Here is a 20,019-nt window from a genome sequence, read left to right as displayed (position 1 = left end):
CAACTTAACCATACTTTATTTGACTGCATCTTATTTAGACAGCTTGCACATTTCGAATCCCATTAAATCTCTCTCTCCAAAAGGATATGGGACAATAGAAGAAAATTATGCAGCAATATCCAGTCATCAAACAGCAGTCCATTATTTTGAGATACACGTGATATTTTATAGATACTCAACTCATATCTGACGTCAATATAATTTATGGTTATGTTTTTACAAACCTGAAAGCCCTGTAACATTATAGCACTCGTTTTAGTGATGTCATGGTGCACTGAAAAGTAACTCTGATGCACTACCAATTTGCTTTTATCTATGCTCCTGGAAAGTGATGAACTTCATGATTTTTAGACACCATAATAAATATACACATCCAGTCTTATACATGTCAGCCAATACCATAACACAGGGCAAGGTAAAGTTAGAACATGTGACAAACAAACTTCTTTACAAAGATTTGTCAAGCAAATGGGGAGGGTAATTGGGGGAAGAGGCAGAAAATATTAAAACCAATTTTTAATAGTAATTTTTTCCTTTTTTTAAATTTTGCTGGCTTCAACTTCAAAAACTACTGTCTGGTTTATGATCTGTGAACATCTCTACAGTAGTTTCATCCTAACGTAAAGGAAATTATAATCAGCCCACACATCAAAAATGGTAGTATACCCGTTAGCTTCTTCAATACTAACATATATAGCTTCATGGTAGCATATATAAAAATGTTCAGCAGTACCAACTGCCAAACCAGTGTCAGTGGATAGTACAGTCAGTCTTAAAGAGGCAGCACCCCATTAAAAGAAAGTTGCACCAATTTTGCTCAGTTTTAGCCAAGTGAACTTGCTCTATCAATTTTAAATGGAATTATTTTAAGAGTATATTAAAAAAATGAAAGCCCAATATCAAAAAGTAAATGAATGTTTGATTCTACTTCAACTGGAATGGAGACAATTTTGGTGCTGGGTTATCATGCTAGAGGATAAAATTTTTAGTCTACTTAAGTAAAAAATTTCTGCACACCCAATTAAAGACACAAGGTAGACAGTGATAGTCAACATACACCATTTGAACAATATGACAACCATCTGACTTTTCAGTCACATGGTTAAATTCATATTTAAAACACCCAGTCAATTCAGCAAAATCTGGTCAATTTGGGTGAAAAGTTCTGTAAGTGATGGTTTCATTGACAAACTGCCAAAAAAAATTAATGGTTGAGCTAAAAATCTTATCATGTATCTACTATACAACTGTCCCAATTAGTGAGTCAAGCAAACATATGTTCATCAACAATCATTACTTAATGAACCAGCAAGTCAAATATAAACTCGTGAGATAAAATTTGATAATGAAAGTACTGAACTATTAGTTCAACTCCCTCCATATTAAAAATAACAGAAGCATCACTATGATTGGTATTCCTCTAAATGCTAGAGTCCAAATGAAGTCTGACCAAAACATACTCAAAACAGTCAGCTAAAAAGCTGAGTACTGTGTGGTCATATATTTTTGATGTAACCAGTATTCTGCCCATTGAAATTTCCAGAGCAATATAAAATGGAAAGAAAAAGTTTTTGTTAAAAATAAGGAACCACAAATGATCCCATCAGCAGGAAGATTTTATTTTCACCAAATTTGTGTATCTTTATTTTAAAAGTACTTGTCACCATGTTCACTTTCAAGATACTACACTGAGCAAGGAGCAGCTTTCCTTTATCAAAAAAAAAAAAAAAGGCAACAAACTTTCCTGAAAGGGGGCTTTTACCAACTGTTAATGGAGGTAGGGTTTTTAAAAATACAGTAATTATAGCCATAAAATAAAATTCAAACCAAATCCTAGAGCAGAAGAAAAGCATATCCAAATTAAAGAAAAAAACAAAACAGATTCCTACAAAACATTTTTCACAGAGAATGAATCTTTTTTTTAATGGGCACCTAGGTTTTCCAGTCAAATAAATTATCCATCACAACTTTCCTGACTCAGTTGAAAGCAATCAACTTCAAAATTTGTTACATTGCACAGATTGGCCAAAACACAATGAAACTAATGAACATGGTGATGGCAATTAAGAAAACCCATGGAACTCATTCCAAAAAAAAATTTCCATTTCTCCCTTTTGTTTTTCTGGGAACTAATAAGCAAAGCTCCCCCAGGAATTTGCACAAAATAAGTGAAAAGAAAATCAGTTTAAAATGGACACAGTGCACCTTGAAATTTATTTCCAAGACCAAGAACCCAAAGTGAAGCATTTTAAGAAATGGAAGCAATGTGAATCTAAACCAAGTGGGGAAAAAAGTTCCAACTACTTTGTAAAAGCTGTTCCTCACAGCTCAGCAATAATTTTGATTAAATAAAATCATACCAATTTACATTAATTTTCTATTCTTTTCCAAAAATTCCCTCACTCTCAAAAAAAAGTGCATCCAAAACCCAGCAATTCCCGGCTTCATCAACTTTTCTCATCCCTTTTGAGTGATTTCTCAAAGATTTTCCAAGTAGATTCAACTTCTTACTATAAGGAAAGAAGGGACTTCTACAGTAAACCACTCTGTCACTCACCTGGAAAAAGTATCCAAATTATAAAAATCTGAAATAATTTATTATCAAATTTAGAATTTAAATAAAAACAAAAGTTTGCTTGCAAAGGCCTTAAAGAAAAAGAAAAGATAGCATGCATTCAAAAACTAGAGATGAAGACAAGTATACTTATCTACACAGGCACTGGCAGACGCAATTTAATTATCTTTACTCATTGTAAGACACACCCAACCCTACATAACGTTTTCATTCACTAATCACTGAGGTACCAATATTCAAGAATGGAAAATTTAATATTGAAAAAATAAAACCTAAAATTGAAGCTTTCCCTCCCACCCCCTTCAGAAAACTATGGCAGGTTTTGTGTGAAATGTTAGTATACTCAGAGATTTTTACAATCTACATTGGCTTTTTTAAGGAACAAAAATCATGTTCCACTTACTGGTTCTGTGATAAAATTATCACTGTGTAAATAACATAGTCAGCAGACTTTGCAAATGAACAAACAAATCTTGGCTATCAACTGGCACATCTTGTTGGTACCAAAAGAACTCTTTAAGTTTAAAACAATCTCTTTTAATTCAGAACAAATGCGCCATGCCAAAGTGCAACAAATATTGTGCGACACTCAAATGAGACACTGACAGATAAGAGCTGCATGGAAGTTACTAAATCCACCTGCAAAGCAATTCTGTACAAATTGCATTGCATGCAAAGGTCGATTCTGCATGGTTGGAAAGTTGTTCCTTGATGTCATCAGTTTCTCAACGCAGCCACAATTTAAGTCGCAGCGCATCAACTCCATTTAAATAGTATCTGAACAGCCTCTTATCACGAACAAAACCAAGATTTTCATAAAGTTTCAAAGCAGACTTATTCGTTATTTCTGTTTCCAAAACAACCTTCAAAAAAAAAAGAAAAAGCTAAGTTATAAGTTTATATATTTGAAACTAATTTATAATTTCATAATTCGACAAATCACTTATAAACAATAAGATCAAATATTTAAGAAAAACATACTACATTTAACTGTTTTAAAATTGATGGTGAAAACAATACATATTAATGATGTACAGTTAGAATCCAGAAAAAGAGTCAGCAGAATTTGGCAAAAGTAATTATCTCTTAAGGCAAGGGCGGTGGGAACAATGGGGACATTTTCTGTTCTACTGATTTTTGTGAAATGTTTGGGAATTTTAGCAATGAGAATATGTTTCATACTAAAACAAAGATGAATTAGTTCTCTGTGAAGAAAAGTAGTGTGACAAAAAGACAAAAAGAAAAATTAACAATCAAAGGTTTAAGAAAATAAACCATTACTTGAAACTATTCAGATTACCTCCAACTCCTATATTTTCATTAATATGTTATCCTTTATCCCAGAGACAACTACCAAATTTGTTTCAAGTCAAGACCAGAGTCTGCAAACTATAGCCCTTGGGCCAAATGTCCCTACTGCCTGTTTTAGTAAATGAAGTTTTTTCGTAACACAGCCATGCCCATTCGTTTACATGGTGTCTATGGCTGCTTTCTCAATACAACAGCAGAGTTGAGCAGTTGCTCCAGAGACCTGTGGCCTGCAAAGCCTGAAGTTTTTCCTATCAGGTCCTGTGCAGAAAAAGTTAGCCAAATCTAGATCAAAGTACCCAAACTTTAGTGTCCTGGAGGGCTTGTGGAAACAGACTGCTGCACCTTACCACCAGAGTTTCTGAGAACACTGGAGTAGGGCCAAGAGTCTGCATTTTTAATAAGTTGCTAGGTGATGTTGATGCTGCTGGTAGGCAGACTACATTCTGAGAATCACTGTCTAGACATTATGGATATCAACACCTAGAGGAATACATAAAGTATTAACTACTATCTGGGTCTTTTTAAATATCACTGAACCAATGGCCCTAACAATGAAGAACTGATAAGTGTGAATATTATGTGATTTTTTTTTTCTACCTTCCTCTACCACCGTATCTTCTATCCCATCCTCCCACCCTTTACATTTATAGCTCTGTTTGCCTTTCTATCGATTCTCAACCTACCTTATTGAGAATCAACAGTGAGTCACAGTTGCTGTTGGGATGTCAAAACCCTCAGTTGTTTGGAGTGGAAAAAAAGGGCAAAGTATAACTAAACAAAGTCCCAAGTAAAGCCTACGAGTTTCTTCCTATTCTATCTCAAGCTATTAAAAAATATGACAAGGATTCAAGCAACAGATAAAAACAAAAGAGAAAAGACTACCTTAACTCAGTTGTATTCAAAATTGAACTCAGGATCTACTTCTCTACAGTTCCACACATTAGTAACAAGATCTCCACCCCATCAATGCCTCAAACCTGAAACCTCAGTTATCTTCGTACCTCTTTCCTCTTCACCATCTACATACATTCAACCATGGAGTATTTCAATTCTGTCCCTTAAATCTCTCTCAAACTGATCATCTTCTTTCTATCTCCACTGTAACATTCCAGTCTAAGCTGACATCAACTTTCACTGTAAATACAAGAACTTCCTAACTCAAAAGGTCTATTCTGAGTGATGCCCTTGTAAATTCCCTGCTTAAAACCATTTACTGATTCTCTTCTGTCTGCAAGAAAAAGTCCACAGTCTAACAGTAGCCTAAAGAGACCTAAAAGGTCCATCAAGATATAGCCTCTATCTACCTTGCTAACTGTGCTTTAGGTTTACCCTTCTTGCTCTCCACGATCAACAAGAAACTTTCAGTTTCTAGAACCCTCCATTATCTTTCCCACCTTAGACCTTTCACATTAGCTGTTTTCTCTGTCTGGAAGCTCTTCCTGTCCACTTTTCTTGCTTTTGGCTTTAGCATGTCACTTTCAGACTGCTAGAGTATCCATTTCCCTTCGTACTACCCCACAGCACTCTGCACTGATCCTTGTTCAACTGCACGCTCATTCAACATTTGGTGAGTATGATATCTCTCCTAGCTGGTGAGCCCAACAAGGACAGGGATCATGGGTAATTCTTTCACATCTGTTTTCTTTGCACCTGATACACAACACGTAGAAGGCTCTTAAACATTTGTTAATTATATACATCTTTAGCATATTTCATTCTATTACATACAAATACAAAACAAACAAAAGTACTGCCAAGCTTTTAAATGACCAAAGTACTTAAAGAGAAAGTATCATCTTAAGGCAATTACCTATGCAAACAACTCATGAGAACAAATCACATGCTAAATCTACACTTTTTAAAGATCTAAAAATAAGCAATTAATAGTTCAGGATCAAGGGAAAATGTTCCAAGAAGTCCTTAAATAAAAGTTATACAGCAAACAAATAGGTTTAAGAATAAAAAGTTAACAATTTCTTTCTGCTCTTAAAAAACTGGAATTTAACCTACTATATAGCATAGGGAACTATATTTAGTTTCTTGTGATGAGCTGTAATGAAAAAGAAACTATATATGTAGGTCTGTATAGCTGAATTGCTTTGCTGTCCACCTAACTTCAATAAAAAATAAGACTTTTTAAAATGTTTTTTAAAAATGGAATTTAATGTTCAGTAATGTCTCCAGTCTGGTCAATGCAATTTACCAGTTTTGAACTATTCTCTTAGTATTTCCTAGAATTCTTTTTTTTAAGATTAGCACCTAATTATAGCTAAAATGTGAAGTCAAAACTATTAATATGAGAAGCAATACAGCTTCAACAAGTCAAAACTTAGAACTGATTCCACAGAAATAAAAAGGAGAGTGACAGTGTAAAAAAAAAACTAATATTTATTGAAGGCTTACTAAGTGCTATGTAAAGCACTTCACATGCATTATGTCATATTACATGCATTTATCATGTTATCTTCACAATAACCCCATGAAACAGATAAATCTCCAATTTTGTAAATGAGTAAAACTCAAGGCCACTAGTAGAACAAAACTAGACCAGAATCCAAAACTGAACTAGAGCTTAACAATATCCACTCTTCTGTACCTCTGATTGTTTCCCAAAGTAAAACAAAGCAGCAAATGGGAGATCTAACATGATGAAGGGGACCTAAGTCAATATTCATTAATATGTGGCAATCTGAAATATTCAAAACACATCTGAGGCTAACTATGGCTACATAAATATACACTGGAGGTACAAGTTAAGAGTTGAATTCAGGTTTATTGGCATCCTAACATTAATAAAATAAAGCCCAATTACATAGGAAAAAAAATACACAAAGGGCTAACACCTTGGTTAAAATGAAAAAAATTCTCTCAGCACACTTGCATTCTTTGAACAAAAAGATCATATACTATTTGACACAACAGAAAATGCCACAAAAGAAAGCAACTACGTCTTAATAATTACTAAAATTCTTATAAATATATTAAAAGAGAATCTGGGTTTATACTGGAAACTCACTATAAAACTATTCTTTGAGTCCACCATCATGGGATTGTTACATAGGAAGCCAAAGGAGGTTGTTTTTAATCCTAAAGAAACTTGGGCAAATTGAATCCTACTTAACAGAACAAAAGGGGTTACAGTGAAGTTCTATCAGTTCTCTCAGGAACAAACCATTGTCGGGATGAGCCAAACCATTACAGTTTAGAAGGCCTTTTTTAATATTATAGGCTAGGAGGTCCTGGAAGGAGGGAAAGGACTAACTTATTGTTAGCACCTCACAGGCCTTACACTGATATTGTTGAACCAACATTTTATCGCTCTTCATAACATCCCCTTAAGATCAGAATTACCATCACATGGCACAGACAATGACTTTCCTACAGTCACTCAACTGTACTGACAGAAGATGGACCCAGAACCCACCAGGCTTTTGTATTCAGTCCTTTAACTAGGCCAAACTACTCAACCAACAATCCTTATAGTTTCATTAATTCCATTTCACTCTGTTCTTTTCCTAGCAGCCTCTAATAGCTAAAAAGTATGTTTCCAGTGAAACTAAAAACGTTAAACATATAATCATTAAACAGCAAAAGCTTAAAAGTCATCTTGTACATTACATAAAATGTATGTTATTTTGTTAACATGTAACAGTTTTATTATTAGTTATGTAAATAAATTAGGCCACTGCTGGTGGGAAGGTAATTTGGTACAGCCATTATGGAAGGTCCCCCCCAAAATTAAAAACAGAACTATCATCTGATCCAGAAATCCCACTTCTGGGTATATAACCAAAGGAAGAAAAATCAGGACCTCAAAGAGGTCCCCTTGTTCATTACAGCATTATCACAATAGCCAAGATATGGAAACAACCTAAACGTCCATCAACAAATGGATAAAGAAAAAGTGGTGTGTGTAAATATATATATATATACACACACACACACAATATTTTATAGCCTTGAAAACAGAAATTCTGTGTGACAACATGGGTGTACCATGTTGGTCAACTAAAAATGTTGTGAGGTCACATACTGCACACTTAAATTCCATTAAGAAACTTTGATTCTAATATATTCTCATCATATATGAACTAGTTCTGAGTATTAGTATCATGGTAACCAATCATAAATCTAAAAAATTTTTGAAATTTAAATTTACAGCAATGGCCATTTCAGGGACATCTACAGCTTAAAAAGTAAAGCACTTCTCAGCGTGCTGATCAATCACCAGCCCCATTTTAATTTATTTCAGAAAAAAGTACATAAAAGTAAATGGCCACCATATAGGTTCAGTATTTTAGGTACACAAGAAAACTTCTTCATGCTATTTGTATGTCTTTTTCTTACTATTTCCCCCTATGTAAAACCCAGACCCAAGAAGCCTGTCCTAGTAGCCACTAAACATTTGGCAGCCAGAGCACATAGCGATGTAACCAAATTCAAGTCAGATTAGCAGTATAGGTGTTGCACTTCTTATTCATGAAGTAATGTTTTGTCTTTTTTTTTTCGATACTGCAACTTTTTAGTCAGATCCAAATATATGGAAAATGAAAAAGATCTTTAGATACACTGTTTAAACATGCCTAAATCTGATATAAAGAGTTAGAAAAGCCACAATAAAGCAAAACGAAAATATCGATTAGACCAGAAGAGCATATCATTGTTATTTGGGCAAAACCATAATCTACATTTCAACTCTGTGATTACTAACCTTTGTTTAATTTACTCTGAATTTATTTTAAAATGACAAATGGCAACCAAAAACAATATAAACATGACTCAAGGTCATAAATAAATTCTGTAAACAGAATAGAAAATAAAAACTGAGTGGATGTGCATGGTACAGGTTCATAGAAATTTCCAAATGTATCTCTCTTAATAGGCTCCTCTCTGTAAGAATAAAAAATAGCAACACAACCTAAGTAGTAGAAGATGTAATTTAAAACTTCTCAAATGTCTTTCTGATAATTTGTAAAAATTTCTTAAACTTGAAAAGAAAGGAAGGTTGGCCTAACTTAAAAGTAAAATCACATATTGGTTGTTTTATAATTGGTTGTTGTATTCTTGGAGAATTATAATTTCAAAGTTTCCCTCAGAACAATGAACTATATATACAAGACTATTTTTACATATAATTTTACAAAATGGTACTTTAACAACTGGGTTAACCTTGCAGATACATTTTTTTATGGACCAAAAAAAAAAAAAAAAGACAATTGCTGTTCCTAGAAAGCTTAGAGAGAAAGACAAGTTAACAGCTAGTTAGATACATCAAAATTCAAAACTGCCCCCTCCAAAAAAAGAGGCACAGATAAGATGCTGGAAGCACAGAACTAATCATTCAACCAATATTTATGAAGCATGTACTCTACCATAAATGCTACACTAAGTACTAAGAATACAACAGTAACCATGAAAAAGCATCTCAGCTCTCAGGGGCTAAGGCACAGACTCCGAATAAGCAAATGGAAGCACAGCATCCAAAGAGGAAGGTCAGGAAGACTACAGAAAGTACAGCTGATTCTATCCAGAAGGATTAAGGAAAACTTAAAAGGAGTTGCTGATATTTGAATTGAATTTTAAAGACTGAGAAATATTTTAAAAAGCAGAGGAAGACCAAGAAGCTAATGGGTCTAGCAAATACAAAGTAGTTACACTGGAATGGAGGCAGAAGAAACCAAACCCAATGCAATGACATGGTAACATAAGGAAGTAGAACCAACAAACATACTACTATTAAAAATTAGAAGGGAAAAGGAGATAGAAGAGTTTGTTGCTTATATGCCTTAAATTCAATGAAAGGGACCATGAAAGCCTTATGAAGAGTAAACAAAAGTTTCATCCCTCTGTACAGCAAATTCTTTACCTGAACAATATGGGACACAAATAATCAACTTTTTTAAACCATGAGTTTAAGAGTTCCTTAATGCAGAGGCAGAGCTATTCAAACTGTGAAAACTATCCATTTAAAACCATACAACAGAAATAAGTTCATGTAATTATCCCCATTTCATTCTAAGATTAAGGAAAACTCATCATTTCAAGACAAAGAATTAGAATTAGCATTTTAGACCCACAACGAAAAGAGTATTTCTGCCATAAAATGTATCACTAATTTAGGACTTAACCTTGAGATTACAACAATATAACCAAAACCTCTGTACCATTCCTCAGAACTTTCAAAGGAAAATCAATAGTATTTAAAAATGCGATCAGTTGCAGTAAAGCATACTACCTGCGTCACAGGCGGCAACGAGGAGAACTCAAGCAACATAATGCTCCCTCCTCATAACATCCCTGTTCACTGGGAACCACACTACTCAGGAGAGGATCAAAAATGGTCCTGTAATCCCAGACCTCTCCAAACTGTTAAGCAACTTTTGTGAAGCCCGACTTCTCTTCTTGATAACCTACCTAAGCCAGTATGGCTATGGTCCAGACATGGAGACTAATACTCGTGAATAAATTTATACTCAATTTTATATTCAAATTTTAGTTTACCAATGATGTAAATAATCAGGGTAATTGCACCTTTTACTTTTTGAAATTAAAAGCTGTGAATATGAGATCCTTTGCTGGGTATAAATTATCTTATTTGGGGTAAAATTAAATATCTTTAAATCTCAGGATGACTTCCCTGTGCTGCCCAGTATGTCTGTAGGCCTTCTCATATAACCAGTTTATTTAGTGTGATCTGTCAGAATACAAACTACGAATGTGGACAAGGAGCATGAGAACACTCTGCGATACATCTGCATTCTGACGTGGAATCAAGTTCATGAGATATTGTTAAATGGAAAACGTAGTTACTGCAGAATAATAATTGTCATTTCATTTGTATAAAAAAGTATATGCTTAGAAAATAGGAGGAGGATGCAAACTGCAAGATTAATAGTAGCTGTAAGTGGAAGGAAGGATAAAGAGTCGAAAAGCATGCAGATGGTCAAAGAAGGGATTTTGCACCCCCAAATACACATACATATAATGGTTAATGATTCTGTACAAATTTTGTACCAAAAAAAGTTTGCACTTAAAAAAAATAGTAACCAGAACAATTTACTTATCGAGGTCAGTCTACTGAGAAAAAAATTACCTAATTTCAAGTATTTTGAGAACTCTCTAAGGCACATTTGCCCTCCAATAATAAAGAAATTGTTAGCTGTACTGCTCATAAAATTACTAGCACAGTACACCTCTGTCCTTTTTAATCACCACTGTTATATTAAAGATACCTATACTTCCTTAGTTTATACTTATTCCCTTCCGCATTACCTAATAGTAAATCTTACCATTCCCAAACATCACTATTATTTATGGAGCACCCATCATGTGAACAGTGTTACAGGATACAAAGAAATTACACCTGTCACCAGGCCTTACAAACACAGTGAAGAGTAGATGCTTTTATGTTAAATACAGACAGCCCCATGTTTAACAAGCGGTTGTCTTTCCCCATGACAGCCTTATTACTTAATACTGAGAAGTTTTTTCAAATGTGAAAGGCTTCTGACATGGGCTGACAGCTGTAAAAAAAAGTATTATTTAGAGAGAAACCAAGGCCAATATACAAGTAAACTACAATAATATTTGTAATTAGAGCTACCTTAAGTCATTTAACTGGTAACAAATCAGAGCTCTGAATACCAATTATTTGCTGAAAACATCTAAAATTTCACCTTTACATTTTGACACAGAACAAATTTTAGCTCCCATTATCACCTTAAAATTTGTTCCAGGTCAAAATTCATGTGTTTTAAATGGAATATAATTTTCAGCACAAGTTGTATCTGTATAATAATAATTTGTAATGAAATCTGCAGTACAATTTATTATGGGACATTTATAAAAAATACCCAGTAGAATATAGCCCAGGATAAACATTTAGAAACACTTACCTCATCACAATCTCCTTCAACCATGGCATATATAGCTTTCTTAACCAAGTTAGTACCTAGAACACAGAGCTGAGTATTAATGACGGAAAAATGTAGTTAGTTTCTTAAAGATACCTAAATTATGATACTTACAAGAAGCAAAGAAATGTCAAATGCTGGATTCTACCTTGGATGTGGATACACAGATTACCTCAAATTAAGTGGGAAAAAATCTATAGATTTAAACTGAGAGGCCAACAGAAACTATGCATAGCAAAATAAGTTTCTTCTTGAAAGATCTACCTCCCAATATATCCCTTTTCCTCAGGTGTAATTATTTGCTCCAAATAGAAGTTTATGCTATCTTGATCGAAGGTAAGAGGAAAGGGAAAAAAGAAAACGGCAATATATGGCCAATGCAATCCAGGAACTCCTTCAGCTGGCAAGAACTCACGGCATGACTTTGAGCCAATCTTGCCAAAGATCACACTGGAAGTGCTGTGACCCAGAGTGGGCCCAAGATACTGGGTTAGTTCCTACAAACCTCATAGTAAGCCTGGGCACACTGAGGTCCAGCACTCCAAAATAATGTCAGTAGTGTGTCTGTATCCCAGTTTAAGGTCAGGTACATTTCGTATATTAAAGGGAAAGCAAGTGCCAACTTTGATTTTAAGAGAAGAAAGAAATCCAAATTTTAAAAGAAATCTCTTAATTTTCAAATCATGTACACCAGTAAGCTTGTGTTACCTGGCTATAAAATACATCTGAGGACCAGGATGTAGTCCTCAAGGCACTGGTTTCTGCTCTCTGAAGTAACCAGACAATCTGCCTATCATTTGCCATGAGTCTTTATCAGTTCTTTTTAATACATGAAAGATGCAAACCTGGCTTATGTAATAAGCTCAATTTATTAAAAATTTTAGTGGCAAACTATATTACTATAAGGAAAGCCGGTTAAACCTAATGTATTAATTAAACCTATTCAAAATGATTTCTCATGATTGTGTGAAAGTCTTAAATTGGACATGAACACTTATAGTTTAAAAAACTGCAAGTGACAAAACTGCTAGTAATTAAATACTAGTACAGGCATCAAGTCTTCTTTCATGAACATTGACTTAGCTTCAGTACATCTCAGAATTTGCCATGCTCAGACGAGGGCTTGTCTATCTAATTTTCTATCTTGAACAAAAAAGCCAGTAGGTCCTAGACACTAGGACAGTGGTTCTTAACTAGGCTTACATCATAGTCCCCTGGAGAAATTTCAGCCTTACTCCTAAAAGGACAAACAAGATTCTCAAGGGGAGGGGCCTAACCATTTGTTTCTAAACCACCCAGATGATTCTAATGACCATTATGAACCATGAGGATAAGATTAACTGAAATTGCCAGGAAAAGTAGCCCAGAAAAGAGATGAACTTGGGAATAGTAGTAAGAAACAATTCTCCTTTCCGGTCCTCCCTAAATTGCTAATATGTTTGATGACTAATACTAAATAATAATAACAATTTCTCCATAATTTTGCTGTGATCGAGCACCATTTAACCCAAGTAACAGAGAGCTGCTTTAGGGCTGTGATCAAGCACCCTAATAATGCTATTAAAAACTGCAGAACTAACTATAGTGCAAACCATTTTGGATGTGATAAAAAAAAAATGGAAGGTGAAAACTGATCACCTAGTAAGTGTTAGAAAGATAATCTCTCAAGTAATTAAAACATTAATAAAGACAACAATTCATTTTAAAAACACTTTGAAAATATTTTGAAATAAAAACAATCGTAATTTTCTTTCCTTAGCTTCATGCTCATTTCTATATAGTATTTACATTTAAGTCTTTTGTTTCAAAAAACAAAAATGAAAACAACTTAGGCATTCTTTTTGTGACATAATATTTTTCTTACCAATGCCATTTCTCCTGTATTTGGAATCCACGGCTAACATGGCTATATAACCTCTGCGGAACATCTTTTTGTGCATATCCAACTTGCAAACGATGGCACCTACACACTCTTCCCCTACCATGGCCTTAAAAATAAACAAACAGTTACAAAGAATACATTGCCATCAGCTACTGCACAATTACCCAGGGAAACAGCAACCAACCATTGGTATTTTTGAAGGAAGAAGAAATAGTAAGAATTCTAGCAAGAGAGTGGTCACATAAGTTTCAGAAATCTAAATCCCAGAACTCCTTCAAATGTTCTAGTTTTAAAATCTTTCAACATTCCTAAGCACGTGAATTTCTTATGCTCATTAGTAAAGCTTAGGGGAAAAAGCAAGATTTCCACATGGTAAATATTCAAGTACTCTATAAGAGGTGCTTATAATTAGTTGCAATAAAGACCTACATGTTTAAGATCTGGGAAAGGGGAAATGTGAACATTTTTGAAGAAAAAAAAACTTTTCATTAGGATGTGATAAAACATTGTGAAACTTACCAACAAAATACTATAAATTTATATTTAATTATAATAAAGTTTTAGTGAAAGACAGAAATAAGACATAATATTTATACCTGAACAGTAGAGTTAGATTTTGGTCAGGAAAAAAATATAAATGATTTTCAGGAAAAGGATTGTTTTTTAAGATATTTTTTAGAGCCTATCCAAGGGATTTTTGTTATTGAAGCTCTACAAAGACTAGACATACAATGGTCTCATTTTTAAGACTCTTCTGACAGTGTGAGTCACTGCCACAAAGCTCACAGGATATCTAGAACTCAAAATCAAAGCTTTATATTAAAGCAACAGCTTTAATATAATTTTTTCAGAGCTTTCTATTTTAATAAAAACATAAAGCTTTCCAGGCAGTGAAAATTTACATATTAAATAAAAGCTAATCAGCCTTCATTTTCATTAAAATTTCCAGCATGACCATTGAAAATATATTTTTCAAAAATTCCATCACTGACAAAGTTCTAGTAACACTGTATTCTGAAAAATATAAATAAGGCAATAGTTTCAATTGTTTAATAATGTATCCGACAGAAATACTCGTCTGCCATAAAGAGCCTTCATAAAAAAAAATCATCTCAATAAAATTAATTTTTCAGAAGAAACTATTTCAATAACAAAAACCAGAAGCAGGTTAAAAAAAAATCAATGAGCAAAGCCCAATTTATACTTAGTATCTAGTTTATATGGAATTTGTTATGACTTTTTTAGTTCACCATTCCTTAAATTGATTAAAAAGCCTTTTTTCAACTGTGGAGAAATCTTCAGGCAAGATAATTCTAATCCACTCCACGCAAACCTAAACTAGGTCAGAAAAATCCTTTTGAGGAGATATTAAATTCAACAGTGCACACTAATTCATTTGTTTTATCAACACAATCCAAAACTTTTGGGGCCAATAAACCTCTAAAATTGTTATTTCCATTTTTATTCATGATAAATCAATCTAGTTCTTTCAAAGTTCTTTTGAAAACCAACATTTCTTTCTGAATTAAGACTTAAAATATATACAAAAGCTGCCTGGTTGAACAACTCTGACATTTTCTGATTTGAACATAACTTACTGTGGCTGTGTGTGCACATACCCGGGAAGAAATGGTACATTAAAAAAGTTTTTGACCTGACCTCATAAGCAAGGTGAAATGGAAATCTATGATACAAAACTGTAGGACAGCTACATTTTACAGTTAATACACCATCCGAAAGAAGAAAAAATTAAAACTACCAGACACAATACAACTGGACAATACTTTCAATTGGTTAGGCATTTCAAACAAATCTTTGCCCTTTAACCAAGGAAGTAATAAGCAAACAAAGTATTATACTGATTTACTCTTAGACTAGATTGATTTCTTACTAATCAAGAATCCGTAGGAGCAAAATTCAAGTGGTATGTATCATTTAAAAATAAAGCCCAATATATGATCCACTGTTATTAATAAGATGCTGGTAATAAGGAAGGCCAATGCTGCATTTCTCCCTGATAAACTGCTGATGAAAATGCACTTACAAGAATCATTAAACTGCATGTCATTTTTGCCAAATAAAAGCTTCTGCGCATAAATTTGGAAATCATGCCATTAAAATGTATTCTTTTTTCAAGGATAGGAACTAAAAAATTCCAGGCAAGATTAAAATTTAACTCTATAAGGCCAAATGCTCATCAATCTATTAAACTTGAAAAATGTAAGTTGTGTGAAATACAGATTCCCAAATTCCAGAATAGTACAAACAGGAAAACAGAGGAAGCTGGAAAGTTAAATCTGGAACAAATAAACGGAAGTACTATACTATATTGTTGGTAATAAGTTTAAGAAGTTCAAAAAGGCACCAACAACTAAAATACAATGAACTCAAAAGAGGCAGAGATAAATTAGTTAAGGACAGAGTAACTGACAGTGCCTTGCATTTGTACAGTACTCTACTTTCACATCTGTTACAATTATTAGGAAGAATCATTAGAATAATCATTTTTGTTAGTTAAATATGGTCAAGTATCGGCAGTTTTCTAAGGTTCAACATCATATATTCCATTTGATCCACTGTAGGTTACTCATGGAACCAGGAACATTCTGGAGACTTCTAATCTCTTGAGATTGATGTTTGCAAGAACAACTGTCTTTTAGTGGCGCATAACTTGGTGACATAATGATCTTCACTGACAAAGTCAAGGGTATGTCATTTTTCAGGTTCTTAGCTGTTTCCATGAGAGGCCAGGAGACTTGGGTTCTAGTTTTATATCTCTGGACATTAAATATCTGGAGATTAGATTTGAACATTTTAAGTGACTCTGGTCCTTAATTTTTTTTGCATTAAAAAAATTAAATTGAACTAGATTATCTCTAGGATTCTATATAGTTCTAAACTGATATGACTTAAACACAAACTTACATTTGTTTTAAATTAGTTCCCAAGTGAAATTTAAATTTTTAAAATGCCAATATAGAGGCCCCATTTCTAAATGGCCTCTGATTGTTTAACTATTGTTTTATGTTCAATACTTTCAGATTCATACTTGTCTTAGTAAATCTTACATATGTATATGTGATACACATAACGTCAACCACATTTATATATCACAATTTCTAAATATTCAGTATTTAATGATAAACAAACTGGCTATTAAGGGTTAAAGTACAAAATAGCTGGTGAAGTGGTAGGAGTCTATGAGAAACCAAACCCAAAGTTGAGTAATATTCAGTTTATCAGAGTCTAAAATGGCACTGAAGTTGAGGGAGGTCTAGGTAATACTGGAACTCAAAAGTTGACTAAATATCATATATACACAACTATTTTCTGGAGTTAACAGAAATACATACACTATTTCGATTTAAAGTGTGACTAAATTGTATGTTTTTGTAGGTCAACTTACAATAAAATCAATCTACAATTTTTAGCATTTATAATGGCACTTGATATGACATTTATAATAGTGCTATAAAATCATTTTCCCATTCATCACCACAGACATGTCTTAGAACTTCTATTTTGATACAATGGTTAGAATCCTGTAAGCAGTTTTGTAGAAAATAAAATAGTTCCCAGTTTAAACAAACATACTAAACTGAAGTTTAGCAAAGTGAATGCAGAAAACAGCACAACTACCATTATCTACAATACTGAGGTTATATTTTCAGATTACCACTAAACTACAGAATCAACAAGACTGATTCCTATGCAAAAAGATAGATTTCTAAGTATTGTCAAAGCATCTCGAAGGAAACTAGTGAGTGCAACTAAGTTCTAAAACAATAAATAATAGTAGTGGCTTTTCCCTTCACATATCATAAACTACTCCTTAAAAGCCAGTTGCCTTGCTCCAATAAAATTCAATGGAAATGACATGCCTGTGAGTACATGATACAATGCACACACCTGCCATCAACATTTAAGTGAAAGGTTTCATACAGAGTGAAATTAGTCAATATTATTGAGGAAAAAATTTTTTGGCTTGTTTGGTAGCCAAGTCTTTTTTGCTCATGTATAAATAAAAAATTTTCTGTCAATTATATTTCACAGAAGCCAGCATTACTATTAATATTTAAGTATATCTATGACCAGTTTCTTAAAAACAAAACAAAACAGACTAGTACAATTTCACACTTAGTTTCCTACACTCCCCCGATGGGTATTTTGTTCAAGTTTCAGGAGTCTTTCAGCCACCAAAAGTGTTAGTAGCACCTTCTGCAACTGTGCACCAGAAAGAAGGCTGGCTGGCTACAACTGTTAATTGTCCTGTTGAAGTAAAAGGAAATAATCTCCATAATTACAGAATTATGCTTCTAAGATTTAATTCTCCATGTGGCCACAGCAAGTTTACTGACAATCATATTCACCAAAACATGTTTATGCATACACTCTTCCCTGATTATGGCTGTAACTGAGAGATTAATAAGGCCTGTATCTGAACAGAACCATGTTCAAATTAAGTGATTGCAAAGTGCTTTGATGATGAGGGAGGGTAATTAAAGACGGCTAAACATGATTATAAGCTAATGTAAACAGGCTACAAGACCCCCCAACATGCATCACATGAGCTTGTTGGATTTACACTGGTATCAAGTTAACCTGGATCACGAAGTCTTACTTTCAGAACAGTTTCATTAAATAACTAGGAGTGTGTGCACGCACTTTACATCACGTAACGTACTATGAAATACAGGATACTTCCACTGCCACTCCAGCCCTCACACTCCCTGCCCCGCACGGCCTGGATCTCTCTGCTGGGTACACCCTTTTTTGATTCCATCCACTTACCAAGAAGCACAGCTGTGGCCAGTTGTGGATAAAATATCTATAGGTATAAATGGAGTAGGGTTCAGACAGATCTTTGGTGATCAGTCTCATGATATCGGGCATTTGTAGCTCGGATTCATATCGGACATAACGTATCGTCCGATCCTCCCCAGGCTCAACCTCCCTGCCCGAGGGGCTTCTTAAACTGCAGCCGGCCGTCAGGGATGAAGACAGCAGCCGCACCTGCTCGTCTTCCTCCTCCTCCTGCTCCGTGCCCTCCGCCAGTCCATTGCGGGCCGCCGCGGGATCGCTCACCTCCGCTGCCTCTGCCGGGTTGGGGAGCGCAGTTCTTGCATTATTGGGGAGGCAGTGAGAGGGGCTCTCGCCCGAGTGTACCCCGGCTCTTTTTGTTGCAGTCGCTCTGGGGCCCCCGTCGGGGGTGGCCGTGATCGTGGCCGCCTCTGCCACATTCAAAACCTTGCTCTTGAGGGAGGCGGCCGCCCGGAGGTGCCGCAGTTCGGGGTTGATCAATCCGTTGAGCTGCAGCTGCTCCTGCGGCGGCTGAGGACAGCGGAGGCACGGATGCCCCTTGGCCGCCGCCGCCTCGCCGCCCGCCGGACTCCTGCCGCCGCCGCCTTGGTGCTCCTCGTCGTCCTCCTCGTCCTCGCTGCAGCAGGCGAGGGCGGCCCCCGCCGGGAAGGGACAGCGGGGCTCGGCCGCCGCCGAGGCCGGAGGTGCTGGTGGTGGGAGGAGGCTGCTAGGCCCAGGCGGTACCTCCGCCATCCTAGAAGTGACACAGACCGAGAGGGGAGGCCATGAGACCCGGCCGACGAGTGCGGAGCAGAGGGACGGAGAGCAGGGGGCGGCCGAGGTGGGGGGAAACAAAGGCAGAAACCGTCCCTCACAGAGCTGGCCCCCCCATTCCGCGGGCCCCCCCCAGCTCTTCAGCGCCGCCCAGCTGCTCAGCCGGCCACTGTCCCCGTCCACCCGCGCCCATCCGCCAGCTCTGTCACCCGCGACTCCTCCCCGTCCACTCCGCGCGGCTCACCCCGCACAGGTCCTCGCCGCCACTGCCGCCACTCCTCTTCCTCCTCAGCCGCCGCCGCCGCCTCCTTCGCCGCCGCGGCCGCCTCCACCGCCGCCAAAGCTCACACTCAGCCGCCGCCGCCGTAAAGCGCCTCGGCTGTTACCCCGGGTAAAGTTTCCTGGGCCTGGCTTTACGACACTTCCCTGCCTGCCGGCTGCCGGGGCCGAGGGAAAGGGGCGTGGAGGGAGGTGACCTGTGGAGGGGCGGGGACGAAGGTGTCCCGCGGGCCTCGGGGCAGGCCGCGTGCTAGTGGGTGGGGCTGTGGGGCAGGGGCGTCTCAGAGGGCTTTGGAGTCACCAGCTCCCAACCCACTGTCTTCGGCCTTGGGGCTCCTTAGCTCGCGGAGCTTGCAGCGTGGGGCCGGGGAGGGAGGGGCCGGACAGGCGCTCCCACCGAGCTGCAGCGAAGCCCGCCCGCTCCTGGCCTGCTGCCCCGACCGTAGACAAGACTCCTAAAAATGCTTTTCCTCAGCTCTACAACG

The 20,019-nt window shown here is 36.4% G+C and overlaps 1 protein-coding gene across 2 annotated transcripts; it reads right to left on the bottom strand.

The window, feature by feature from the left end:
- NAA30 (N-alpha-acetyltransferase 30, NatC catalytic subunit) lies at positions 1-19,727 on the bottom strand. 2 transcript variants are annotated; one of them, XM_006199736.3, is made up of 5 exons: positions 19,500-19,727; positions 18,473-19,235; positions 13,664-13,787; positions 11,782-11,837; positions 1-3,438 (listed from the first exon to the last, which is right to left on the bottom strand). In XM_006199736.3, exons 2-5 carry the CDS (start codon positions 19,232-19,234, stop codon positions 3,301-3,303), a joined length of 1,080 nt encoding a protein of 359 aa, XP_006199798.1. In that variant the 5' UTR covers position 19,235; positions 19,500-19,727; the 3' UTR covers positions 1-3,300. The 2 variants fall into 2 exon arrangements, with proteins under 2 accessions (XP_006199798.1, XP_072819216.1); XM_072963115.1 differs by having other exon boundaries at positions 18,767-19,235.
- Between the last annotated feature and the right edge of the window lie 292 nt (positions 19,728-20,019).

The sequence above is a fragment of the Vicugna pacos genome, chromosome 6, assembly GCF_048564905.1.
Source record: "Vicugna pacos chromosome 6, VicPac4, whole genome shotgun sequence".
NCBI lineage: Eukaryota > Metazoa > Chordata > Mammalia > Artiodactyla > Camelidae > Vicugna > Vicugna pacos.
The sequence above is the reverse complement of the archived record's forward strand: the minus strand, read 5'-3'. Positions and strand labels throughout refer to the sequence as shown.

Bases quoted from the DNA above. Each gene is read 5' to 3' on its own strand.
- NAA30 (XM_006199736.3), bottom strand. From the start codon at position 19,234: ATGGCGGAGGTACCGCCTGGGCCTAGCAGCCTCCTCCCACCACCAGCA. The intron at 13,788-18,472 runs GTAAGTGGATGG...TTTATTTTTAAG, and splicing joins GGCCACAGCTGTGCTTCTTG to GCCATGGTAGGGGAAGAGTG. The intron at 11,838-13,663 runs GTAAGAAAAATA...TCTGTGTTCTAG, and splicing joins ATACAGGAGAAATGGCATTG to GTACTAACTTGGTTAAGAAA.